Source organism: Mytilus californianus, unplaced genomic scaffold, assembly GCF_021869535.1.
Source record: "Mytilus californianus isolate M0D057914Y unplaced genomic scaffold, xbMytCali1.0.p SCAF_3, whole genome shotgun sequence".
NCBI classification, from domain to species: Eukaryota; Metazoa; Mollusca; class Bivalvia; order Mytilida; family Mytilidae; genus Mytilus; species Mytilus californianus.
The window spans coordinates 117,153,700-117,181,137 of record NW_026262679.1 but is presented as its reverse complement, the minus strand read 5'-3'; the positions used below and the strand labels follow the sequence as shown (position 1 = coordinate 117,181,137).

General features: G+C 33.1%; 2 protein-coding genes across 6 annotated transcripts in view; one reads left to right on the top strand and one right to left on the bottom strand.

Moving 5' to 3' along the window:
• The window catches only part of LOC127735930 (uncharacterized), a 502,702-nt gene that overhangs the window by 336,457 nt on the left and 138,807 nt on the right, over window positions 1–27,438 (top strand). The gene's annotated exons all lie outside the window — the stretch shown is intronic.
• Window positions 1–27,438, bottom strand: part of LOC127735918 (uncharacterized) — a 108,185-nt gene that overhangs the window by 24,635 nt on the left and 56,112 nt on the right. For both annotated transcript variants that reach the window (XM_052246357.1, XM_052246358.1), the window contains exons 45-74: window positions 27,264–27,351; window positions 26,502–26,720; window positions 25,810–26,073; window positions 25,435–25,646; window positions 24,738–24,894; window positions 22,074–22,471; window positions 21,472–21,679; window positions 20,854–21,084; window positions 19,837–20,103; window positions 18,617–18,883; window positions 17,281–17,684; window positions 16,788–16,826; window positions 15,857–15,962; window positions 14,931–15,142; window positions 14,381–14,702; window positions 11,282–11,821; window positions 10,568–10,822; window positions 9,139–10,244; window positions 8,264–8,346; window positions 7,616–7,751; window positions 7,146–7,236; window positions 6,541–6,759; window positions 5,660–5,938; window positions 5,082–5,318; window positions 3,910–4,311; window positions 2,999–3,360; window positions 2,656–2,764; window positions 1,912–2,148; window positions 1,373–1,597; window positions 605–838 (exon numbers count right to left, since the gene is read on the bottom strand). In XM_052246357.1, the coding sequence (XP_052102317.1) occupies window positions 605–838; window positions 1,373–1,597; window positions 1,912–2,148; window positions 2,656–2,764; window positions 2,999–3,360; window positions 3,910–4,311; window positions 5,082–5,318; window positions 5,660–5,938; window positions 6,541–6,759; window positions 7,146–7,236; window positions 7,616–7,751; window positions 8,264–8,346; window positions 9,139–10,244; window positions 10,568–10,822; window positions 11,282–11,821; window positions 14,381–14,702; window positions 14,931–15,142; window positions 15,857–15,962; window positions 16,788–16,826; window positions 17,281–17,684; window positions 18,617–18,883; window positions 19,837–20,103; window positions 20,854–21,084; window positions 21,472–21,679; window positions 22,074–22,471; window positions 24,738–24,894; window positions 25,435–25,646; window positions 25,810–26,073; window positions 26,502–26,720; window positions 27,264–27,351 (7,909 nt within the window). The remainder of the gene's footprint in view (window positions 1–604; window positions 839–1,372; window positions 1,598–1,911; window positions 2,149–2,655; window positions 2,765–2,998; window positions 3,361–3,909; window positions 4,312–5,081; window positions 5,319–5,659; window positions 5,939–6,540; window positions 6,760–7,145; window positions 7,237–7,615; window positions 7,752–8,263; window positions 8,347–9,138; window positions 10,245–10,567; window positions 10,823–11,281; window positions 11,822–14,380; window positions 14,703–14,930; window positions 15,143–15,856; window positions 15,963–16,787; window positions 16,827–17,280; window positions 17,685–18,616; window positions 18,884–19,836; window positions 20,104–20,853; window positions 21,085–21,471; window positions 21,680–22,073; window positions 22,472–24,737; window positions 24,895–25,434; window positions 25,647–25,809; window positions 26,074–26,501; window positions 26,721–27,263; window positions 27,352–27,438) is intronic.

The following is a 27,438-nucleotide window of genomic DNA, read 5'->3' as shown; positions in this document are numbered from 1 at the left end:
CGTAAGAAAATCCTTAGAAATGTTTGGCTGTTCCCATTTCCTCCCCGTGCAGTATGTTCATTACATTTTCATATTTAACAAGTTCAAAAACTAAAAGCGGTATAAATTTATGCTGTTTGGTAAACAATATATAATAAAAGTTTATGTTAGCAGCTAAAATGTATATATTTTATAAGGATAAAAAAGGGATAATAATGAGAATGTCAACGTGAATTTTGTGCGCATGTTATTAAACATATTTTGTGCTAACTAGAACACGGCTTTGTTTACAAAGCATAATAAGGATGCCATATTAGAATATATTTTCGTTAATAATATCATTTGATAAATAAATTTCTTTTTTTCTACCATGAGCTGACAAAACTATTTTGAAAAGCGTTACATTGCCCAATAGTAATTTTAGTTGATGTTAATATTATGTGTTTAACATGTCAATCAATAGTTTGTTTACATTAGTATGCGGCCTGCAAAATGTAATTTTAAGTATTTTTGTATTGAAAACCATATATTTATTGGTAAAAAAAGACAAATGTTCACACTAAGAATCTAAATTTATCTTTATCAGAAGAAACTTTTCAAAAGATCAATAGAATTTGACACAAACCTGCAATCAGTGCTGTCATATTTCATGGAGCAGTTGTAAGCTTCAGCCAGTGAACAGGTTGGAGGTGCGGAGCATGATCCCTTGGAGTAAGCCTCTGCTACAATATCTTTCTCTGGACACACCTTTAATATGTTCATCCAAGTCATCTCCACAAAGCCTGTGATCTGCTTCATTTCATATGCAGAACAGTTGTAGGAATTCCTATTGATACACTCTGTTGTTGTTTTCACATCACTATAACAAACCATGACAAAATTAATAATAAATAAAAAAATGGGCACACATATATCACATCACTATTACAGACAATGACAAAATTATTAATAAATAAAAACATGAACACACATATTTCTCGTCTGTTAACTCTCTGTTCAGCTCATATGCAGAGCAGCAGTGAAAATTTCTGACCATTATCAAGTTACTTCTGAGTCCTGACCAACTCCACACTTTTTTGGAGCAGATCAATCTTGCATTTCATAGTACATGGGTAAAGATTTGGTAAAAATTAAAAAAAAAATTCATAATATGAAGTACAAATATAACAATAAGTCAGACAAACAACAGTAGAAATTGTATGCATCACTAACTTTTCAGATGGCAGGATTTAAAATTCAACAGGGATGGTTTTATTAAAGAAAGTTAGAAATTTTTCTATTGAAGTGTAAGTACTCCTGATATTTAAAATGAGGACAATAACATGATTTTCAGCAGAGAAGTTCTTATGTTCAGAAATTACTTTTGACCTTGATCTCTATCAAGGCTACCTACCTGCAAGTTTCCCAGGCATCAACACACATATGAACATCCTTGACACTACATTTAGCTCCAACCATAGAAGATGAGTCACTACACGCCACCAAAGAGGTCAGTAGGGGGCACCTGTTTCCAACGATTGTCTGGATATAGGACAATAGTCCATTAAAGTAAGTCTTTTCTCCATCAGAGCAGTGCTCAGTAGAGTGATGTACACACGTAACAGCTCTAGACAGATGCCTACAATACAAATACAGAGGATTAGCTTATTGGATGTGTAATATGAGCAGTGCTCGGTAGAGTGATGTACACATGTAACAGCTCTAGACAGATGCTTACAACACAACTAAAGAGGATTAGCATGTTGGATGTGTGATATGACAATAAATAAGGCGACAGTGTTGTGTTATTACATACTATAACGTGATGCTGAAATTCTGGTGTTGCTTAAAAAAGAAAGCAAAAGTATTGCATTACTATATCATCTCCCAATTTAGTAAAAGGAATTTGAAAATTATGTATCTATGATTGTAACCAAATTTGACTATACATACCAGCAGAGCTGATAGTCTGGGGTAGCCTGTGATGAAAGCCATGGCATGGCAGAAGCTATACAATATCCTGCACTTTCTAGTTGACATGTTGTTGGTTTGGTGATGTTCATAACAGGATTGTGACAGACAGGATTTGTCGTTTTCAGTCCTTCTATAATACCATAATATACCATTCTGTGGTCCTCAGAGCATTGGTCAATCTTATCTTTCAAAGTGGCATTAAGATTGTCCATTATTCTGTAAATATCATAAAACAATACCTATAAACATTTATCCTATTTCCCTTTGATAAACAGGTATTTGTTTTTATGAAGTTGTATACATTTCAATAATTGCTGTTTTTATGGGTAAACAAAATATATAACAGATTTAAAAGTATTTATTGGTTTGCATTTAAAATAAATGAATCTTACTGGAATGTTAACTATTATCCTTTTCATTCACATTTATATTTACAGAAGTTTTTTTTTAAATCTCCACTTATAGCACTATTGGGTATATAGCAGCGATAATTTTTTATTGGTGGAGGAATCCAGAGTGCCCTCAGAGAAACACAGACTTCCAGCAGGAAAACTGACAATCCTAGTCAATTAAGATTGGAGGTGAGTGTAGGGTTCAAAATCACAACCTGAGTGTTGACAGGCTAGGGATATACAGTAGATGAACTACTGAGACTTCCTGGCCATGAAGACCCTTTGTAGTACCTTAGATTAAGTGGTAACATCAGTCATACTCAATACTTACAAACACATTATAGAGTAGGTCTCCTGAGTCTTGAATGGTCCGGAGAGAGCGTAAGAAGCAACATTAGCCAAATAAGCAGCAATGTACCATGTGTCACACTGGTCACCTTCTGTAAAATAAAAACAGGTGTGGTCGAATAAATTGTAATTTTAATTCTAAAATGGCCATTGAGGAAACTTTTGATATTACTCTGTTACCTTATATTTTTTGGACAAACAGTATTACATAAGGATAAAGAAGGAGAATTGAGTTATAAAAATAAATTAAAAATTGAAGAGCAAGGTTATTAGGAGGAAATAGAAGGAAAAACCAAATATTCTCATTCCTTTACATAAATTCCTACCTTTCTGAAGATGTCCAAGGAGTTCCTTCCACTGACCATCAGAAATCATGGACATATCCATCTCTGTTGAATTTTCATTGTAACCAAGAGTTCCCATAATGGTCTTGCTAATGTCTACCATTTTATCCATATAGTTATGGCATACTCCTTCCATGTACCCAGCAAACTGGTCTCTCATAGACATGGCAAACATCATGGGAACAGTTTGACCTTCAGATTTACTCAGACATTTTACAAATTGATGAAGACTTTCACAATAAATGGCATCAAACATGGATGGGAATGCCATGGCAACTGTTGCTTGTGTCTCAAACTGTAAAGCACACATAACAATCTCTCCTGTGTCGTCCTGGATACCCATTCTGTAAATATTCAATTCCATTGATTGTTGTTTGCTTAACACCACCTTAGCACACAATACACAAGAGTGAATTTTTAATAGAAGTTCATTTAAATATTATATTTTATTTATTACTTGTAAAATTTCTACCAGATATGATGATTTTAAACCTCTTAAATAACATTACATGCACACTCAGGAACAGAATAACCAAAGTTGCTGTGGCATTACAAGAGATCAAAGAGAGAAACCAAAAAAAAAATCAAGATTTTTTTACTTCTGTTTGTTTATCCCTCCAAGTTCCATTATTAAAAGTAACACAGTTTTTCAAAAAATTATCATAGTTACAGGAGCCTTTTTCAAAATATAAAAGGATGACTGATTTTTAATTGAATATCACAAGTAATCTTTCATTAAAATTTATTTCAATACTTGTCAGGAACCTTTTTTTTCCTTGAAAAAGTTTCAGAAACACAAATCTTTTCGATCAACTAATTTCACAACCTGTAGCTAAAGCCATTTTATCGTCTGATATTTTCACACATTTGAAACAATAGCTGACTATGCCTACCTTTTCTCAGTCAATTCTTTGAAGAGTTCCTTAGCTTTCATGTATATGTTACTGCTCATGTTACCTAGAGGTCCCATTGCACCAGTAACATTCAAACGTAATGACATCAATTTATGGAACATGCTGGACACGGCCATGTCACTGGTTGGTTCATTCACCTTCATAATCATGGACCTTGTCATTACTAAGGCTGCCATTCTAGCCATGGCATGATCTACACGTGTTGCCCTGTTTGTCATCAGTACTTCAGTTACTGAATGGTTTCCACAACCCATTAGGTATTCTGTTACTGCGAAGTGTATAGAGTTGTATACTGGTAAATTTTGCATGTGAGAGCAGCCTGTTGTCAGATCCGAGATACAGTTCACTAATGTATGCCTTTTATTATCATCTTCTATAGCACTATAGTTGAAAAAAAAGAAAGTTGATTAAAACAAAACAAAAGTAGAAATGGTGACCTATAATTGTTTAACTCCACCTTATTTGGACTCTTTGATAGTTGTCCCATTGGCAATCATATCACATCTCCTTATTTCATAAGAGTATCTTGAAAAATACAATCTTAATGGCTTATAAAGAGTTATTTCTATTTTTTGACTAACTTACAAGAGATATAAATGGCATACGTAGTCCCATACAAATGTGCTGCGTATGAAACAACATTACAAAAAAAAGCCAGAAAAGTCACAAAATTCCTGGTTTTTCTTCAAGTAAACCAAATTCAGGAGTTTTAATGTAAGATGATCTATTTTTCAAGGTTTTTTATAGAAAATCAACTTTTGAAGCTTTTATACACTGAACGAACACATATTTCCAAATTCTATAATAAGAGTTAATAACAAAACAAAATATAAACCCAAAGGAACATTTGTCAAACAACATACTGTTAATTCAGAAATTATTGTGATGTTTTTATGTGAAAAATGTGACAGGGTTATAAAGGCAATAATTTAAAATCGCATTTTGAAATCTTTTATATGAATTAAACAGGATTTTTCTCAATATCGCAAAAATTAAAATCGCATTTTAGTCTAAAATGACAAAATCGCAATCATAAATGAACGCAATAATTTCTGAATTTACAGTATATCCTATATCACACAGACAATCAGTGACAAAATAATGTGCATATGTGACACATTTAACTCACACCTAAAAAGTTGATTACTAACCTGCACCCATCATCTGTGAGTGGTTGAATACACATGGTATACACAAGAGCTGGCTGACATACAGAGGGTTTTTTGAGCTCTGGATAACAAATATCTAAATTCATCTGTAAAATTGGACAATGGCTAATAGCATAGCCAACCTTCTCTTTGAATGTATTGAAGACTTCAGTCACGTCATCAGTGGGTTTACATCCAGCTGTGGCCTCACCCATACATACCAATAATTCTGTCATTTTCCTGCCAACAAAATAATACATAATGTAAAGAAGAAAAATAAATCCAAAATAAGATGTGCTGGAAATATGTAAAAAAAAATTTTGTTAACTAAATGAGTCTTAGTTGTTAAAGTTGCATGTTATCAATCATGTTTACTTAAATGACAATAAAAACTTTTTATTAAACTGTCATTATTTTTATCATTTAATATCCAAAATAAATGCAAATTGGTATCATTTGAAAAATATTTTTTTTAAATCTATCATATTGTTTTGTAAAATATTGTAAAAGTCAATTTCAAATATGTCCAAAAGTAATTTTTGTGAGGTAATATTACAAATGACCCTTTAACCTTCACTTACCAGCAGAGATTTGTGTTTTCCATGTCAGTCATCATGTCCTTCACTTGTTCCATGACCTTGTATTTAGTGAAACATTGTAGTGCAGCAGATTTATTACAAACAGTAGAGGTCACGTTCTCACAGAAGATCTTTCTGCTTGGCATCACTCCTGGACAATAGTCTGGACCTATAGTCTGCATGATAGACTTAATTCCTTTAAATGCGGCTGCTTTTTCGTAGTCTGAACACTTTTTGTGTTCTACAGCCTGGTCTAACATACGGAAAGTATCATTTAGTTGGCTGGAAAAAAAATATATAAAATTCTTTTACAGTTTCAAGAAATAATTCTAATGTTAATTGTTTAAGTAACAGACAAGTAAAGATTAAATTGAAAATCCAAGTTTTTCTTATAATTTCAACCCAGCATTTACTGTACATGTTTTTCATCCCATTAATTACAGAATACATGCCTTTTAGTTTAAATATAGATGTATTGTAATACAAAAAAACCCTATCCTTATAATATATATGAGATTACTTATTGCAAAAAAGAATTATTGACAAATGTCAGGTTTAATTTAGATAAAGATATTATAACTGACCTACAAGCACCCTTCTGATCAGAAGTCAGCTTTTCTTAAGGTATAGATATTATTACTGACCTGCAAACACCCTTTTGATCAGAAGTCAGCTTTATTTTAGGTAAAGATATTATAACTTACCTACAAGCACCCTTTTGATCAGAAGTCAGCTTTATTTTAGGTTAACATATTATAACTTACCTACAAGCACCCTTTTGATCAGAAGTCAGCTTTATTTAAGGTATAGATATTATAACTGACCTACAAGCACCCTTTTGATCAGAAGTCAGCTTTATTTAAGGTATAGATATTATTACTGACCTGCAAACACCCATACGATCTGCAGCGGGGTCCATTACAGTCATTCCTAATCCTATAATACTTCTAGTACCACACTCGTATCCTGCTTTATCTCCTGAACATTGGCTCTCATAAAGTCCATGTTTGAGCATGGGAACCAGATCTGCCATCATACGTGTATTCGACATACTACATGTTGATGTGTGTTTCTCAATGCAGGCAAAGTTTGAATAGATCATTCTGTAATAAAAAGTAATAAGTCATGGGTACCAGTTTAAGTTTTAAGGAGGGAATCATTGAACAACTTGTCAAATTAAGTTTCTCCATACAGATTAATCAAATAAAAAGATTAAATTAGTTTTTATTTTCTTATTCATCTTGTAATGGGAAAAAGGAATCAACTTCCTGCAAATAAAACACCAACAAAATCACATTTTTCTGATTCAATTTTGTTTCCCTTAAAAGTCATCTTAACAAGATATATGCAAAGCAATATTGAAAGATTTTGAAGTGATGCAATACTGGTTTACAGAAATGTTTTTCTTGAACAGGACAACTCAACAGCACATACAGGAAACAGTACTACCCAGGGCATCAAAGCAGCCATAGGTCAATATAATTCTTACCTTTCATCAAGGTGACCTTCTGCAGCAATAATAGGCACCATTCCTGCTAGACACATCAAAGCAGCCATAGGTTTGCAATTCATATCTTTTTCTGAAAAATATCAAATATTTCATTCTTTATTAATAGCTACGGAAGTCAACTGAGAGAAACTTGCATACTTCTTTAATTTTTATTCATTTTTGAAGACTTTTCTATTTTCATGTTTACAATGACTTTGGTTGCAAATTTCTATATTACAAAACATCACTGCTATTTTGTGCAAATGCTATAACTATTCCCTGTTAAGAATTTGCAGTCAGATTTCCAGTCTTTTCTACATCTTATATTCAATCATAACTTTAAAATATATTGCTTGCAATAAAGTATGGAGACTTATTTACATTTGAAGACCTTATGAGTATTTATTGATGTTTATTTTGCTGTGTTTAAATAGTGTTGGGTAGCTGTATCTCCTTTTATTTACACTTACCTTCTTCGACCATGTATTTGTGTTTATTACACATAGATCCCTGACAGAATTTCCAATCTTCTCCAAATGTATAACCATACAATGGGTACATACAGCCCTTGTGTAGTGTGTCGTCCTTCAGAAGAGTGAAACATCCCTGAAAACAAATGACATAATAATAATGGGAAAATTCTTTTAAAAAAGTCTTTACAAAAGAAACTGAGTGCATATTTGGTATATTTTACTTATGTTTCAATGTTTACAAAAATCATGTTTCATAATACTATTGATTCTCAATCCCTTAAAATTGGTAAACCCTAAAATAAATGAATCCAGAGTATTTATTTTGCCTGATTTAATACCTTAAAAAGTAGTTTACACTGTAATAGAGTTTTAAAAATTATGAAATGTAGAAGTCTGCTTTAAGATATTCTGTTTTGATTTGTAAAGACAATTGAAACATTCTATGAATTACTGATCACAAAGCAGCAATAAAAGTCATTAATGTAACAAATATTTGCTAGAAAACTTTTCCATTGCTCCTCTTTCTCATTTGATTTTGTTTTTAAAGACTTTACTTGAAAAACCTCACAAGTTTTGACTTCTTGTTTCTCAATGACCTACCTGTCCAGCCCAACAATTCTTGACCCTTATTCTAAAATGGCTTACCTGTCCAGCCTCACACATCTTGACCCCTTGTTTGTTACATTCCATATTATCCTTAACACCTTTGCACTCGTAACATTTTTGACCTGCAAGAAAAAACAAAAATAGCTAAATATGAGGGTGGTAAAGGGTTATTTTCGTGTTTTGCCATTTTTATTTCACGTGCAGCCGTGAAAAAGGTTCGTTATTCACCGTGTTTCGTGAAATCGGTAAAAAGATCAATGTGCAAGACATTTTTAATTGTTCGTTCATCATGAAATGGCAATTTTATTAAGCGTTCTTCCGTGCAGATACCCCCCCCCCCCCTTTACGCCCCTCAAATATGTTAACCCTATGTGATCTTTAGATATTCTTCAATACATAGTTGTCTAAATCTAAACTTGGTGTCATTATCTTTCTGATTACAGTTATGGTTATAGGTTTCAGTGGAGAGCTTACCATCTGGTAATTCCGCCCTGATAACATACTTATGGAGATAATCCATTACATTTTTTTTCAAATTGAAATAATTTTTTCTTTATTTCATTATGAATGTGCAAACAGATATTTTCTTTTGAATATGTTTGAACTTGTGATATTAAAATGAATTCTTTCAATGAGAGAAAAAAATAAAACATTTTTACTGTTTGTTTGTCTATATAAATGCCATGTTTATATAAATCATGAAGCTCCCTTTTTGGGGTGAGCAAAAAATGGAAATCCAAAATCACTTACAAGTCTGTGAAAATTAAATTGAATGATGAAGAAGTCACTTACAAATCTGTAAAACACTAAATTGACATATAAAATGATAAATCAGCTGTTTTGTTTTATCAGCTTTTCTTTATGACAATTACAAATAGGACAATACAATCTTTAAAGGCAAATTTAGAACGTACCCATACAAACTTCTGTAGCTACAGTAGCCAGAGCTTGGAGTGTGGCATTCATCAGGTGCCTTTTATCTTTGGGTAACAATGGTAAATTAGACATGGCACAGTGGGCTACCTCCATCATATCAGCACAGGTTGTCATTTTCTTCACCTTCATCATCATCATTAATCCTTCCAAATTTTGTGAGTTATTTGGCTCCATGTAAATGTCCATCAAGCCCATTGCTGCTTTTGTTAACTCCTGCTGTGACCTTTCCTTCATATTTTCAACTAGACCTTTGTTTAAGTAGTCCCAACGGTTGAAGTATTCCATCTCATCTTCTTTCATCACCATAGCATTTATCTGGTCCATCATTTCACCAATTTTCATATATGCCAGGGTGTGATAAGCAGATGACACGATTTCATGCCCGTTACCCATTCCAACGATGATCTTAATGACCTCATTCATCACCTCGACAACAGAAATATTCATTTTCTTCATAGTTTTGTCATCATACCTTTCATGAATTTCTTTAATAATGTGTGCTGACTGATCTAATAAGTCCTGCATGCTTTGATCTTTATCCAAATTAAGCATCATTATTCTCATCATTTTGATCATTTGTTCATCCTTTTGAATGACATCATCGTTCATCATGGCATATTTAACCATCTGTAACAAGCCATCCATTAGTGATCCTTCCATCTTACCCATATCCATCATGTTGTCTTTCCTGTCTTTGTCACCCATCAATTCTGCATAACTACAATTGTTTCTGTTCATCTCCATCATTTTATGAAGTAATGTTATGGTTTTCAGATATTCCTCGCTGACATTGACCTGGTTTTTCTTCGTCATCCAACCGGACATATCGATGGTCTTATTGTACATTTTGGCGACCTCTAACATTGTATGCATGGCACCAGTTTTGTGGATGTTTGCATCCAGTAGTACCAATGATCCTAGGTTCCATACCATTGATGTGAAGCATGCTTGGCCGGGAAGGGTCATACACATTGACCCAAGCATACCAAGAGATGGTTTCAAGGATTCATGTACTTTAAATATGACTTGTTCTGGACATTTCTCTACTTTCTCCATTATACATTCTGCAGCAATTTCAATGTAGCTAAAAGGAAAAAGGAATGGAAGTTTTACAACATATGAAATTGTCTATCAATATACAAAACAAGTATGTTTCTTTCACAATCTTTAATCTGGATATTTTGTGTGTTGCTGTTCATTTGATTCTGTTTCATACAATTCAAATTTCATGAACTACATAAAATATTGAACTGAAAAAGTGATGTGACCAAGATTGGGCCATATACTAATATCCAGATATTTTTCTCTGTAAATATTGCAATAAATGTGAAAAACAATACATTTTCTTTCTTCTCCACCTCCTTTTTCTTCCTTCTTCACCTGTTTAACAATGATGATAGTTCTTACCTACAAAGTTGTACTGTAGAAGCTGTTGGTAATTGTAAGGAAGCCATTATCTTACTGTGGAGGGGTGTCACACAAGATGGCAGTTCCATGGCTTTACATTCTGTCTTTACTTCACACGACTCCTTGACAACAGTCGGACACATATTACCCACATGTCCCATCACCTCATGGAACCTCATATGCAGATGTGATGTGGTCATGTGATCACAGCCCTGTGATGTCATCATGGCACACCTTACAGCCAGAGAAAATTTCCTAAAAAATCACATTAAGATGTTAAGATGTAAAATTTTATGTTGATGCATTTATTCTACAAAACATCAGTTTCCATACTAATTTGGTCTATGAAAATTACTGTATTTACATCTTACTATTTGTGTTTTTATCGTAGATGTTGATCTAAATATTTTGCTTCACAAAAACATTTCTATGAATTCTTTCTAATAGGAACACAAGAACTGTATTAAAAGATAAAGAAAATATATAAGGATGTCTTTCCTGCATCTAACAATGAATGAAAACTTTTAAATATTGTCTAATGAATCAGATAATCTTGATATTATGCCTATTCTTGGTGATTTTTATTTGGCTTTTATCTGAAAAAAAGAAAAGAAATAAGAATTAAACATCTGTAATGTAATGACAACAAATTTATTTCATAAGGTTTAACAGAATGGCAAATTAACTAGAAACTGATTTGATTCGAATACTCACAAACAAATTCTGTGTTTAGTAGCCCATGGTGACATCAGTTCCTCTTCTACTGCTCTTGCACATTCAAGGGCCATAGATGGGCTACAGTGACCTTGACCTTCAAATGAACCTTCCTTAATACAATCCATATCATTAGCTGACATTTTACTTATTTTCTTAAACATCTCCATCAGATCAGCTGATTCAGAATTCATCATTTCAAATGGATTGTCAGCTGCTCGTATAAAGTTCACAATCTGACCAATTTTGTTCATCTTAGAGAATACTTCATCAACATCAGCTTGACGTTTCTGCTTCATTTCATCTGAGTTCATTTCTCTTTCCATGGACATTTCCATTGCATTTCTCCTCTCGACTTCCATATCGTTTTTCATCATTTGGTCTCCTCCAAGGTACTTGGCCCACCACATATAGGTCTGACAAGATTTTTTGAATAGAACCATCATTCTTTCTTCACTGTAATGGACCATCATCTTTGTCATGTTGTCACATGGTTCTACATGTGGTCGAATACATTCCGGTAAATATTTGCTGTTCTGTCTGGAAATGGAAAAACAATAAAAGATTCATTATGTTTGTTGATTTTTGGCCTGATGTAAAACACTTGTCAAATATCTCTAATAAAAGATAAATTGCAGACACTCCTTTCATGGGATATACAGACATAAAAAGACTGAAAATTCATTAAAATCTTAACTATTTGCCTTTTGTACACACTTAGAAATAATATAAACCACAAACTTCCTCTAAATATAATATTTACAGTGAGACTGTATCTTTTGTTTATATATTTACTGGCAATCCATTATTTTGGCTGACACATGTTCTCATGTTAATAAAGCCAAAATGTCCTTTAAATTAGCCTATTTTTGCTAAAAATCTATAAATTTCTAACTTATGATATACTATTTCTAGAGATGTATATAATTACATTTTAAAAAGAAAATAGTGAATCAAATAAGTAGAAATCTAATTGATTATATTAAGGATACATTTCTTCATTTAAAAAACAAGTATTTTTTATCACAAATAATACAGTACATCGATTTGATTTGATTTGATTTTTGGTGTTTTAACGCCACTTTTAAGCACCGCTTTTGGGCTATTCCCTGGCGGCCAGTTTTTAATGGTGGAGGAAGCCGGAGTGCCTGGAGAAAACCACCAACCTTCGATAGGAAAACTGACAATCCTAGTCAATTAAGATTGGAGTCGAGTGCACCCTCACAAGCGGGGATCGAGCTCACAACCTCAGTGTTGACTGGCTAGTGATTACAGTAGTAACTACTTGACCACTCGGCCACCGAGGCCCCCTACAATACATAGAGGTAATAACACCAACATATTATAATTTGCTATGACATTGCTACCATATGGAAAGAAACAAATTAATTATACCAAAATAAATGTGGATCTTGTCCACATGTGGACACAGATGATGCCCCCGCTTGTATATCATATAGTTATAAAGGGACATAACTGAAGAACCGTAAAAGTGACGCTACCCAAATTTGAACTTGATCTGAGTTTTGTGGTAATAAGCATTGTGTGTAAGTCTCATAACATTTGGTTGAGGCTAACTTAAGTAGAGAACAGAAACTAAAAATTCAGCAATTTTTCTATTTGTAAACATGCATAACTCTAGAACGATTGTGTATAAGTTTTATAACATTTGATTGAGGCAAACTAAAGTTAGAGAACGGAAACGAAAAATTCAGCAATTTTTATGTTTATAAAGGGACATAACTCAAGAATGGTAAAAGTGTTGCAACCAAATTTCGTACTTAATCTGTAGTATTATATAGTAATAAGCATTGTGTATAAGTTTCATAACATTTGGTTGAGGCAAACTAAAGTTAGAAAACGGAAACAAAAAATTTGTCCTTGATCTTAGTTTTGTGGTAATGAATATTGTATAGGTTTCATAATGTTTGGTTGGGGCAAACTTAAGTTACAGAATGGAAACTAAAAATTTTGCAATCTTTCGATTTATAAAGGGGCATAACTCAATAATGATTAAAGTGACACTATCCAAATTCAACTTGACCTGTGTTTTATCAGTGGAAGTTAAAATTAAACATTGCATTGTATAAAGCATTGATTGTAGTTGATTCAACTATAATCATGGACAAAGGTAGATAACTCCAATTTTAAAAATTACTTGATATTTAGAAGAAAATAAAAATTTGCAATCTTTCGATTTATAAAGGGGCATAACTCAATAATGATTAAAGTGACACTATCCAAATTCAACTTGACCTGTGTTTTATCAGTGGAAGTTAAAATTAAACATTGCATTGTATAAAGCATTGATTGTAGTTGATTCAACTATAATCATGGACAAAGGTAGATAACTCCAATTTTAAAAATTACTTGATATTTAGAAGAAAATAAAAATTTTGCAATTTTTCCATTTATAAAGGGGCATAACTCTAGAAATATTAAAGTGACGCCACCAAAATTCAATCTTGATCTGTGTTTTGTGGTAATAAGCATTGTGTATAAGTTTCATAACATTTGGTTGAGGCAAACTTAAGTAAGAGAACAGAAACGAAAATTTTTCAATTTTTCCATTTATAAAGGAGCATAACTCTAGAACGCTTAAAGTGACGCCACCAAAATTTAAACTTGATCTGTGTTTTGTGGTAATATGCATTGTGTATAAGTTTCATAACATTTGGATGAGGCAAACTCAAGTTAGAGAACGGAAACCAATTATGGGACGTACGGACGGACGTACGTATGTATGTACAGACGGACAAGGGTAAAACTTAATGCCCCCACTGCTACGGCGGGGGCATAACAATGACAGTACTCAGCTTGAAGCAGCTCATTGGTTGAGGCAAACTCAAGTTAAGAGAACGGAAACCAATTTTGGGACGTACGTACGTAAACTTAATGCCTCCACCTCTACGGCGGGGGCATAAAAACATTAGAAGACATGAATTAAAGTTTTTTCAAAGAACCCAATTACATACCATGTATCTTCCAAGGTGCCTTCTATGCTAGTGTTTTTATTCTTGTAAAACATCTTTTGAAGTGTTCAGATATTTTATCAAATATCATAGATTGATTAGCCTTTAAGACTCTTTCACAACTCACCTACAAATTCTAGGGGCATACATATCAAAGTTAGCCAAGGCAGACATCATACACTCATTAGCCATGTAAATATTACAGATAGGTTTATCCATATCATCTCTTCTTTCCATATTATCTTCATCATCATCATTGTCGTCGTCCTCTTCTTCATTACTTTCACCAGAATCTTCTTCACTACTTTCACCTGAATCATCTTCATCATTTTCATCTGAATCATCTTCACCACTTTCATCATCATCTTCATTCATTCTGTCATTGTCACTTTCATCATCATTCATCATATTATTCCTTTCCATGTCCATATCTTGTCTTTCTGATTTATCTGTAATAACAACAGATATATTATAGTTCAAATCTATGCACAGCAATAACAATAAAAGTGCTATGGTTGTTTTAAAAAATTACTTTTTTTTCTTGATTTGTAATTTCTTGGCTAATATTTTTAATCAATATTGTAGAACTGTAATGAAAAAAAGAGGAAAGAAACAGAATTTTTAAACTGTTTTTTCTTTAGGACAAGAAAAGTTTTAAAAGGGGAAGTGTGACGTACCCATTCTGTTTTCTCCCATCATCATGATCTGTACAAGATTACTGTACATTTCTCTGGCCTTGTCCTTGGGAGTTTCATCTGTCATGTTTAGTTTGCATTTATCTCCAATCATCTGGAGATTGAGACTAAATACAGATACCAATTGTGATTTCAGAACAGGGGAACAGGCTTGTACATTGTCTTCAACACACTCATGCAACATCTGTACATCCCTAAAATATCAAAAACAATGTTAATAACAGTTTTTAAATATCTTTCTCTTTTGTTCAATTATATTTAATCATAATTGAATGCTTGGAGAATAATTCAAAAATAATATATAATTAGTACCTGCCAAAACATACAGATTGATATCATATGTCTTTCAAAATCAGTTTTGCAATAAATGATTGCATACATGAATTTAGTAAGATTATTTTGCACATCTTTTAAATTGTTCATTCATCAAATGACCAATGTATTATTATGTATTTTTTTACATTTTTTTCTATATATTACTGGTATGGGTTTCTTGCATCATATAATAGATTTTTTTACTATGAATAGCCAAGTATTGTGTGAATGACTACCATCAGTGACCTACTCTTTGATATTTATGTCTGTATACTAAGCCTAGTATTGTGTGAATGACCACCATCAGTGATCTACTCTTTGATATTTATGTCTGTATACTAAGCCTAGTATTGTGTGAATGACCACCATCAGTGATCTACTCTTTGATATTTATGTCTGTATATTGAGCCTAGTATTGTGTGAATGACCACCATCAGTGACCTACTCTTTGATATTTATGTCTGTATATTGAGCCTAGTATTGTGTGAATGACCACCATCAGTGATCTACTCTTTGATAAATATGTCTGTATACTAAAATATTAAGCCTAGTATTGTGTGAATGATATACATACTAACTAACATCACCCATACCTGCAGAACATGTCTTTGTTTTCCATCAACACTGGAGCTGCTAGATTTTTGACAGTCAGCAGCTTTACACAATTCATTGCTGTGTCTACCTTACAGTCAGCTGATTCTGAAAATAAATATACACATATATGTTATAAAGTATTGTTTATATATATTATTGTGTTTGTTGTTTTTCTATTCAAAACATGTATACAATTTGAATATTATTTGACATATTTTTCTGTTTGTTGTTTATCTATTTTTGGTTTCTAAGACACATAAAGAGGTATATCCAAAACTTTGTGATGATGGATAGTTTATAGAATATGTTTTTCCGGAGTTATTTAGAATGATGACTAAATAATTGCTTTTCTTACACTTTCTATAAGCCAATGTGATTATTTACCCTCAAATGTCATATATTACAACACATGTCCAGTCAATATTTTCTGGAAAGAAATTGTATAACATGATGGGTGCCACTAGTGGAGCAGGAGCCCTTTTCACAAAAAATCTTAAGTGTAAAATTTATCGTAAGTCTAAAATATTTCTTAATAATTCAACTAAATATTTTTATCGTAAGATTAATTTTACACTTAAGATTTTTTGTGAAAAGGGCTACTGGATCTGCCTACCCTTCTGGATCTACTCCAGATTTTGGTGGGGTTTGTGTTACTCAGTCTTTACCTTTCTATGTGGTATTTTGTATACTGTTGTTTGTCTTTTGGTCTTTTTTTGTTTTTTACCATGGCTTTGTCATTTTATTTTCAACTTATGAGTTTGAATGTCCCTTTGGTATCCTTCATCTCTCTTTTACCATTCTATTTTTAATATGATTACTACTGCAAAGGGGTCAGATGATTACCTCTACAATGCATCTAAATCTGAGGAGAATCTATACTTTTAACCAAATTATTAATTCAAAGTTTCCATGACAACTATGTACACTTACCTGCAGGTAAACCTGTTAACTCTACCAACATACTTATATCTGTAAAAAAAAATGAATTAATAAGTTATCTTCTTTTTTGCATCAAGCATATTCTAGCCAACATCACACTGATTTATTTTCTCAATTTTCTCACTTTCTTGCTGTATCCATTAAAATGAATTTCTCAAACATATTAGCGACGACTTATATTCACATGATTTTTCTACCTGCAAAAGTTCCATAACTAAATGAAACCAATTTCACAGTAGTTATAATGGAAACACATTGTTACAAATCTTAATCAATGAAAGTATACTAACATGGAGAATTCTGAGGAAATTTTCAATTTTAAGTTATTGATCTATAAGAAAATATTTGATAATATTATTACCTATAAGACTTTAAAGTGATTGTTATTAATTGGACAGATTTTGATAGCTATTTATTGAAACAAGTTATAATTAATCCTGATTTAATACAGTCCTATCAATCAAAGAAGGATGCTATAACTTACTAAATGATGAAGAACTACACTGGTCACGTAGAAATTCTGTAATGGAATTAGCTGTGTGGTTTAACTGAATCATTGCAGTGTCTAATACTGGACTGGTACCCATGTCGGCATATACTCCGTCAAAACATCTATGCATGCCATACATTACTTGACAAATATCCAAAAATCCATACTTAGGAGATTTGATAGCTGTTCCCATACTAGTATCCAGATTACTGAAGCAGTTTTGCAGTTTTGTAACATCGTCTACAGCAGGTGCTGGAAGGTCAACCACAATGTTCGCTGGACAATTGTTCAAGTACTGGTCAAGAGCTTTGTCCTTAATATATTGTAAGAGATAGGATTGTAGACTGTTACATCCTGCAACCATTTCCAGATGTGCTGTTATTACACCAGAAACATAGCTGAAATAAAATAATAATAAAATGAGTTTATCAGATTTATTGTGTTTGGTCACTCATGGGATATTGAATCATGTAGGGTATTGGTTATATAGCTTCGAACATGAATGTAGTACATGTACCATATAAGGATATACTAAAATGGTAGATTTTACCCGAACAATAGCACCATATAGGAATATATTGAAATGGTAGCTACGACCCTAACTCTAGAGTCTAGAACCATATAGGGATATACTGAAATAGTGACGTCAACCCCTACTCTAGCTCCATATAGAGATATACTGAAATGGTAGCTTCGACCATAACATTCAAATCATATAGGGATATACTTAAATGGTAGCTTCAACCCTATCTCCAGCATCATATAGGGATATACCAAAACTCGAGCCATATCCCTTCTTTCGATGCTCTATACCTTAATCTTATGCAATTTTAATCAAAATCTGAACCTCACATGTATCAAACATCTCAGTTACCTCAAGAAAAATAATGTAACATTAATTCTGTAACGCCTAACCAAATATTTCTGTAGTGAATTTCCAAAATAAAAGTTATGAGCTATTTCCATAAAAACAAATTCCTTTACTTAAAATAAGAATAACATTTATAAATTTCACAAGTGCTTTTCTGGTTTTACTTTTATCAGGAATGCTCTGACCTAAACAAATTGAAAGCCCAGGTTGTGAAAGTATTTGAACACAAGAGGAGTTTATGAACAAAAGGGAACTAAAATGTATAAAATTCATCTTATATCAACTTTGCCTGAGTGAGTTGTAATATAATTTTTTAAATAATTTCTGAACTGATCAACAGGGGATTAAAAGTAATATGTTATAGATCATGTCAATACAGACATACTCACTACTGACCTGATGAAGTCCACAAGCAGCGGTATCAACCTAGTGATAGAAAAAATATTTTTTTGCACTTACTTGCAGATCTCTATTGTAGATTTTTGTTCCTCTGTCATCTTTGTCACATTCTCCTTTAGTTCCATGATACCATACATAATATACTGTATGTTACACTGCTTCACTTCACACCGTGGCATCTGTGACAGAGCATAAGCATCAACGCTGGTACAGTTAACATGATGTGACCTCAGTCCAGGCAAAATTAGCTCCCCTATTTCTCTTACTTTTTGTGATGGACAATTCTTGGAATTTTCAAAGATACATTTAGAAACTGTCATCAGATGGCTGAAAATAAATATTAGGAATTAAGAACTACAAAATGTAGACACAATTATTTAAGACATCTATTAGCAATGTATTAAATCACAATGGATAAATGATCCATAGATGTGTGTGAATTTAAATATGTTACTCTTCTAATATTCTGATTTGAAAGATGGGACATGGTATGTACTAAATTTCTTTGAAAAGACAAAATGAATAGTTTGACACATATTTGCAAATGGGATACATGAATTGCATCAAGTGTTGTCTAAGATGGAAAGTTTACCTGCAGTAAGTGTTGTCTAAGATAGAAAGTTTAGCTGCAGTTAGTGTTGTCTAAGATAGAAAGTTTACCTGCAGTTAGTGTTGTCTAAGATAGAAAGCTTACCTGCAGTTAGTGTTGTCTAAGATAGAAAATTAAAGTTTACCTGCAGTAAGTGTTGTCTAAGATAGAAAGTTTACCTGCCGTAAGTGTTGTCTTAGATAGAAAGTTTACCTGCAGTAAGTGTTGTCTAAGATGGAAAGTTTACCTGCAGTAAGTGTTGTCTTAGATAGAAAGTTTACCTGCAGTAAGTGTTGTCTAAGATGGAAAGTTTACCTGCAGTAAGTGTTGTCTAAGATAGAAAGTTTACCATGTCGTAAGTGTTGTCTAAAATGGAAAGTTTACCTGCAGTAAGTGTTGTCTAAGATAGAAAGTTTACCTGCCGTAAGTGTTGTCTTAGATAGAAAGTTTACCTGCAGTAAGTGTTGTCTAAGATGGAAAGTTTACCTGCAGTTAATGTTGTCTAAGATAGAAAGTCTACCTGCAGTTAGTGTTGTCTAAGATAGAAAGTCTACCTGCAGTTAGTGTTGTCTAAGATAGAAAGTCTACCTGCAGTTAGTGTTGTCTAAGATAGAAAGTTTACCATGTCGTAAGTGTTGTCTCAGATAGAAAGTCTACCTGCAGTTAGTGTTGTCTAAGATAGAAAGTTTACCTGCAGTAAGTGTTTTCTTGCAACTCCATTCCATAGGTTAAGTCATAGTAAGTTTGAATACATGTTAACATAGTAGCCTCGTCACAGGTCTTAGTTATGTCCCTTGCTTCCCTTCTAGATATATCACAGATCCTCTCTTCTTGTTCAGGACACCAATCATGGGATCCATTACCAAGTAAATACATAGATTTCTGTATATAAGACATCTCAGGAGCTGTACAGTTATACACATGATGATCTACACATTCTACAGTCTTAGTCAGTTGTCTACAAAAAAAGATTCATCAATGATTTAGACAGGTTTTTTTTTTCATCAGAATTTAATGTGATTAATAAATATTGAAGTAGGTTTTTAAAATTAGGATAAATTTCAGATTTTCAAATATTTTTTAACTGAGGAGATGGACCTCTTATCTTTTTCTCTAGAGTATACCAATCTCTATAGAAGATTGCACACTAAAATTAAGAGATTTCCACAATATAAGAGGATTTCATATGTCAATCCAGCTTTAAATGCTTAAATAAATATTACAAACTGATTAGCAAATTGCATATAATAAAATGTTGCCTCTATATGTAAATCTTTGCAACTTGGATTATAACCAATACCTATATCAATCACTCAAATAATAGGACACTTCAAATCAATAATGATTTTACACGAGTCTTAAACTGGCACTTTCAAATGAAATGTACAACAAAGAGCACTAAAATTAACATATTCATGCTCTACTTCCTTTGGACATTTTCCATACAATAGAAGATTTGATGAGCATGTGATACTTAGTTCAATTTTCCTGCTATGGAGGATTTGATAAGCATGTGATACTTAGTTCAATTTTCCTGCTATGGAGGATTTGATAAGCATGAGATATTTAGATAAACTGATCATAAACACCATCACGATGAAAGTGGAATGGTAAAAAACTTTCTCTACATCTGCCAAACCAGCACAATTTTCTCCACTAAACATAGGCAACCAATTTTTCTCAAACTTTGTTTTAATTGCTAACATACCTGCAGAAATCTTTCTGTTCCAATTTTTCAGTCCTCATGCTATACTGTCCAAACTTCTCTAAACATTGGCCAGCTTTCATACATGAAGACTCTGAAAGGTCAAAGTGCATTGAGCAAGCAGGGCGGATCATGTAATCCATCCAAGCGTAACCCATCTGGAACATCTGTTTTGTAGGTTCTGTACAAGTTGGCACAGATGCATCTATACACATCTTTACAGAATTCAGATCTCTGAAATCAAATAAAACACATATATGTGAGGCATAAGTATTCTTTGTTGAGCATAGATACTTCAGTCTTATTCAATTAGTAAAATTCTGGAAGTTTGTTGGAATGCAAGTTTTTCATATGTTACATACATTAGCAAACAGTACAATCATTTTCATGAATAGATGGATTAGTGTTTTACCAGTGGCAAATATTACATGCATATCAAAATCTGAAAATTTAGATTAAATATGAATATGACCACTGCTCTATGAATTATTTAAAAATCTAAAAAGAAGTTACAACTTAGACCCGAAAGAAACCTTAAGATGAACTGATCAAAGAATTTATAAAATAAGGAAGAAACAACAAGTACTAAATCAAAAAGTGTGGTTTACATTTAGAACATACCTGCATGTAAACTGGTGATCATGGATTGGCATAAATGGTGAGACAAACATACGAGACATATAATTAGCCATGCAGAAAGCTGCCAGATCTTTATTACAGGTTGGTGGATCTACGGCTGGAGTACTACTGGCAGGCTGCACAGTCTTGCTCATGTTGACTAATATCTGACACAAAATGTCCTCTCTCTCACATTTAACTTCAGACATATCTGTCAATGAAAATAGGATTCAAATAAAACATTATTAGTTATATCAGTATTTGCCTGAAAAATCTGTTACAATATCATTTCTTATTTTTTACAATCAAACAATAAGCTATTGATATAAAACTTAGCATGGAAATATGTAAGTTACCAATAGAAAAAGACAGGAAAACACTATTTGAATGCTTGAAAGAAATATAATATAAGAAGAATATTTGCTATGTTTGCAGTCATGAGCTTTGCTTGGTACTGAAAATTTGAAGTCTTATAAAATAATCACCATGTGCCTTTAAATACTTATATACTATATGTGGATTACTTTGTTTTTTAAGTAATTTTTTCTTATTCTTTACTATGATTTCTCTTTTAAATCTGATTAAAATAATGTTTTACTACGTACTTGTTGGTATTGCCATGCAGGCTACTCGTTTCACTTCTGCTGTCATTTCAGCGAACTGTTGTCGTGCAACTTTAGCCATGGGGGACCAGTCAGCTTGGTGGAAAACACAATTATCAAGTTCTACAGCTGCCTTGCAGTCTTTAGCAAAATTTTCTGCTGTTGGATGGAGCCAAGCCTCGTGTTGTACCTTTATCGCCTCTCCAACACAGACAGATAAATTGTAGTATGGTGACATCATTAGGTACCCAAGCTGATCCTTGGTTGGTTCTAATGGATATCCACAATATTTGCTGTCCTTGGCTGCAAAGCTATAAAAAGCATGCATGACTGGGAGGTGCTGAAGTGGTGTACACTGACTTGTCATAACAGTCTGGCAGTCCCATGCTTTCTTAGCAATACTGAAATGAAAAAGAAATTAAAAAGTAAGTATTATGTATGTCAATAGAACATTGCTTGCTTGAACTACTGAAATGTTTATATAACATTTTTTTGAATCAGTAATTATGATTGATGCATAATTCTAACATGTAAACTTAAAATCTGAAAGGTTTGTCTTAGTAGTGCACTGTTAAACAACTAATATCTCTAAAGAAGCATGTGGCCTTATCTACACAAGGCTTTTACCAGGGTTGGAAAAAACAGTTTACCTTTGCTGTACTTATTAACTTTTACATGACATATAAAGATAGTATCTGAGCCCAGGGTAAAAGATGATGTAATAGAAAACCAATGCTATATCTGTATTCCTATTAATTTATCTACAATTCTTGGATATGAACGAATGTTAGGAGTGTAGCAGAAAAATATGTTATTTAATGCTACATTTAATTGCAGTTGTCAAAACTGTAGAGGTCGAATATTTAACAAGGGATCATGACTTTTATAGGTGTTCCTTGTTTATTTTTAATTTGTTTTGCTTTCAGCATAACTTCAGAAAAACAGGCAAAAATCATTAAAAAGTGAATTATTCAGTTCTGTGTTTCATTCTTGTAACCTTATCCACAAATGATTGGATCCATTACAGGATGGACTGATGACTATTTCCAAAATAGTAATTTTCAGTGGTATAATTTTAATTTCCTGGATCAGTACCAGCAGTAATGAACATTTCTGTGAAGCAGTTATTGAGTGCTATACTTGGTTTACAATAAGCCTGTTCACCCGTCACTCCACTTACCTACAGAAGTTTGGATCGGTACCAGCAGTCATGAACATTTCTGTGAAGCAGTTATTGAGTGCTATACTTGGTTTACAATTAGCCTGTTCACCCCTCACTCCACTTACCTACAAAAGTTTGGATCGGTACCAGCAGTCATGAACATTTCTGTGAAGCAGTTATTGAGCGCTATACTTGGTTTACAATTAGCCTGTTCACCCCTCACTCCACTTACCTACAAAAGTTTGGATCGGTACCAGCAGTCATGAACATTTCTGTGAAGCAGTTATTGAGTGCTATACTTGGTTTACAATTAGCCTGTTCACCCCTCACTCCACTTATCTACAGAAGTTTGGATCGGTACCAGCAGTCATGAACATTTCTGTGAAGCAGTTATTGAGCGCTATACTTGGTTTACAATTAGCCTGTTCACCCCTCACTCCACTTACCTACAGAAGTTTGGATCGGTACCAGCAGTCATGAACATTACCGTGTAGCAGTTATTGAGTGCTATACTTGGTTTACAATTAGCCTGTTCAACCCTCACTCCACTTACCTACAGAAGTTTGGATCAGTACCAGCAATCATGAACATTTCTGTGAAGCAGTTATTGAGTGCTATACTTGGTTTACAATTAGCCTGTTCGCCCCTCACTCCACTTACCTACAGAAGTTTGGATCAGTACCAGCAGTCATGAACATTTCTGTGAAGCAGTTATTGAGCGCTATACTTGGTTTACAATTAGTCTGTTCACCCCTCACTCCACTTACCTACAGAAGTTTGGATCAGTACCAGCAGTCATGAACATTTCTGTGAAGCAGTTATTGAGTGCTATACTTGGTTTACAATTAGCCTGTTCACCCCTCACTCCACTTACCTACAGAAGTTTGGATCAGTACCAGCAGTCATGAACATTTCTGTGAAGCAGTTATTGAGTGCTATACGTGGTTTACAATTAGCCTGTTCACCCCTCACTCCACTTACCTACAGAAGTTTGGATCGGTACCAGCAGTCATGAACATTTCTGTGAAGCAGTTATTGAGTGCTATACTTGGTTTACAATTAGCCTGTTCACCCCTCACTCCACTTACCTACAGAAGTTTGGATCAGTACCAGCAGTCATGAACATTTCTGTGAAGCAGTTATTGAGTGCTATAAGTGGTTTACAATTAGCTTGTTCACCACTCACTCCACTTACCTACAGAAGTTTGGATCAGTACCAGCAGTCATGAACATTTCTGTGAAGCAGTAATTGAGTGCTATACGTGGTTTACAATTAGCCTGTTCACCCCTCACTCCACTTACCTACAGAAGTTTGGATCAGTACCAGCAGTCATGAACATTTCTGTGAAGCAGTTATTGGGCGCTATACTTGGTTTACAATTAGTCTGTTCACCCCTCACTCCACTTACCTACAGAAGTTTGGATCAGTACCAGCAGTCATGAACATTTCTGTGAAGCAGTTATTTTGGTTTACAATTAGCCTGTTCAACCCTCACTCCACTTACCTACAGAAGTTTGGATCGGTACCAGCAGTCATGAACATTTCTGTGAAGCAGTTATTGAGTGCTACACTTGGTTTACAATTAGCCTGTTCACCCCTCACTCCACTTTTCATTACACTATTGATAACACTCATTTTCTTTGACAACATCTCTTCCTTATCTACAAATACAATTTATCTTAGATTTATAATGAAGTTTTCTTACATTAGTCTATACAATTATTGCCTACCTGTAAACATTATCAAATGAGAAACAGTAGTAATCTTTTATCAATTAAGTACCAATAAAAAATGAGAATAATCATTATTTGTCAAATTACTACGGTGTGTTTACCTATATAGTTAAATCTAATATAAAGAGATAGTTCTTTGTGGTTAACATTTAAATTAATAAAGCCAATTTCTTTTATATACCATTAGTACTAATTAGATATGATTAAAGTTTGTATTTCTATGCAAAATAAAGTTGCCAGTTACCTTTTTATACCAATAAAGTTTTCAGTAAAAGTAACTTAAAAATTTACGACTGCAGATTAATATAAACCTGTCAAAACTTATACAAAAACATTGCAAATGCCAGGATGTATAAATACTTGAGTTCTTAACAGGCTGCATGAATTAAAAAACAAATGATCTCATATGTAAAAGCAACTATCCTTCTTAAATGTAATAATCAATTTTTTATGTGAAGAGCTACTAACCTCCAATAGCCTCTAACAAACGTCCTCTGATAGCGTCATTTTCTTCCTGAGATGTAACTACAGGATTCATCAATTCTTTCACTAATGACATATTACACATACTGGATACATTGCTTAGTGTGGAAAATATAGTGCTATTTAAAGTTCCCAAGGCAACTGAAGCACAACTTTCAGTGGATACTTGAACACAACCCATCATCTTGTATACAGAGCTGTGGAAAATTAAGCAAACATTTAAATCAAACAGAATAAATGGACAACACAATTAAATTAAAGCATTGGCCATATTGTTGTCAGTTTTTATGTGACTTACAAATGTCCACTTGGTATCTTCTTTGTCTTTGTTAAAAAAAAATAAAAATGACTGACACTTACCCACAGATTGCTTGTTTGCCTAATTTCTCACGATGCTCCAACATCCAGCGTATGTCTACGACCTTCAAACACATCATGGCTTTTTCTAGGTCACAGTTTTCATCGTATTTCACAGGTACCATCCTTTCATATTCACTATTGCAGGCATCTCCAAGTACGGTCTTTGCAAACATGACAGATTCTGACAAGTCTTTAAGTTCCCCCATAGTACACTGGTCTGTAAGGACAGCACTAATGACAGCCTTCTGTGTGGTTTCTGCCATTCTGGTAGAGATATATTTCAATTTAATATAATTGTTTTACTTGGCATGACAAATTTGATGGATTAATTTGTCAGCAAAAACATTTAAGTATTATTTTTTTCTCTTTTATTATATTTTTTTATAAGCAGCAATATCTCCAGGTTTAAAAAAAAAACTATATATTCTAAGTTCAATCATAACCTCAATAATTCACTAAAAAAAATTAGGTTTTTTGAAATTACACAATAAATGTACATTACACACCAAAAAAAAAATAACTGAGGAAAAAAGTCTTACTAATTTTCTATGTCAGTAAGAAGAAGGTATGGAAAATGTGTGTTACTATGCACATGGCTAACATAATGTTTTATAGCAGACCTTTACTATGGACGTTATACAATCAGAAGACAATCCATATATTGGTGTCAAATAAATAAATGTCTATATTACCTGCAGACATCACTGGCAGATGTGAATGGACTGTACATGACTTTTCCAAGAGCCACAGCGGCACATCTACCACAGTTACAGTAGTGTGGCTTAACCTGACATTTCATCATCATTGGGGTAAGGAACAAGCTGGCAACCATCTTTGACATCTCATCATCTGTGTGTGACATACATTCCTTAGTGTGTTCATGCATACACATCAGTCCTTCACCTAGAGTGCTATAAAACAGAGAACATTTATTTATTGGTATGGTTGAAATTCTCATTAAAAATACCTAACAAATAGTAAAATATTACTACAACTTCTACTACATGTGGATTAAACTCTTTGGAAAATCTATTTATCTATAGTAAATCCCATAAATCTTCATCAACCAACTATTACCCTTTGTTCTTTAAAAAAATATAAAATAAAAAAAATCCAAATAACCATGCAAGTTTTCCTAATAGAAAGTGTGATACTTGTTACCTGGATCCAAGGCTGAACAATTTTTTTAAGTGTGAAACTACATGCATGAAGCATAGGGACTTCTTTTAGTTTGACCAATAATCTTATTGTATTTGTATACAGAATTAAAAAATGAAATTAAGAATTAGGAAACCTCTAAAATTTATTCTGAAATCATTCAAGTTTCATTGAAATCAATCCTATCTATACATTTAATAGTTACATGTTTTAATCATTGACAAAACTCTATCATATGGTTTCCCATTAAATGCAAAAAAAACACCAAAATTATTTGATGAATTAGATATAATCACCTGCAGTCTGGCTCTTCCATGGTAACCATATTATGTATCATATGCATCCCACAAGTCATTGCAGCTTTTCTGTCACAAGATGGTGGATCTGTAGAGAAATTAAAATATTAGTGATATTCAAATCCTAGCTTTTCCAGCACGGATTTTGGCTTTTAAAACTTTTTAATTCAATCCA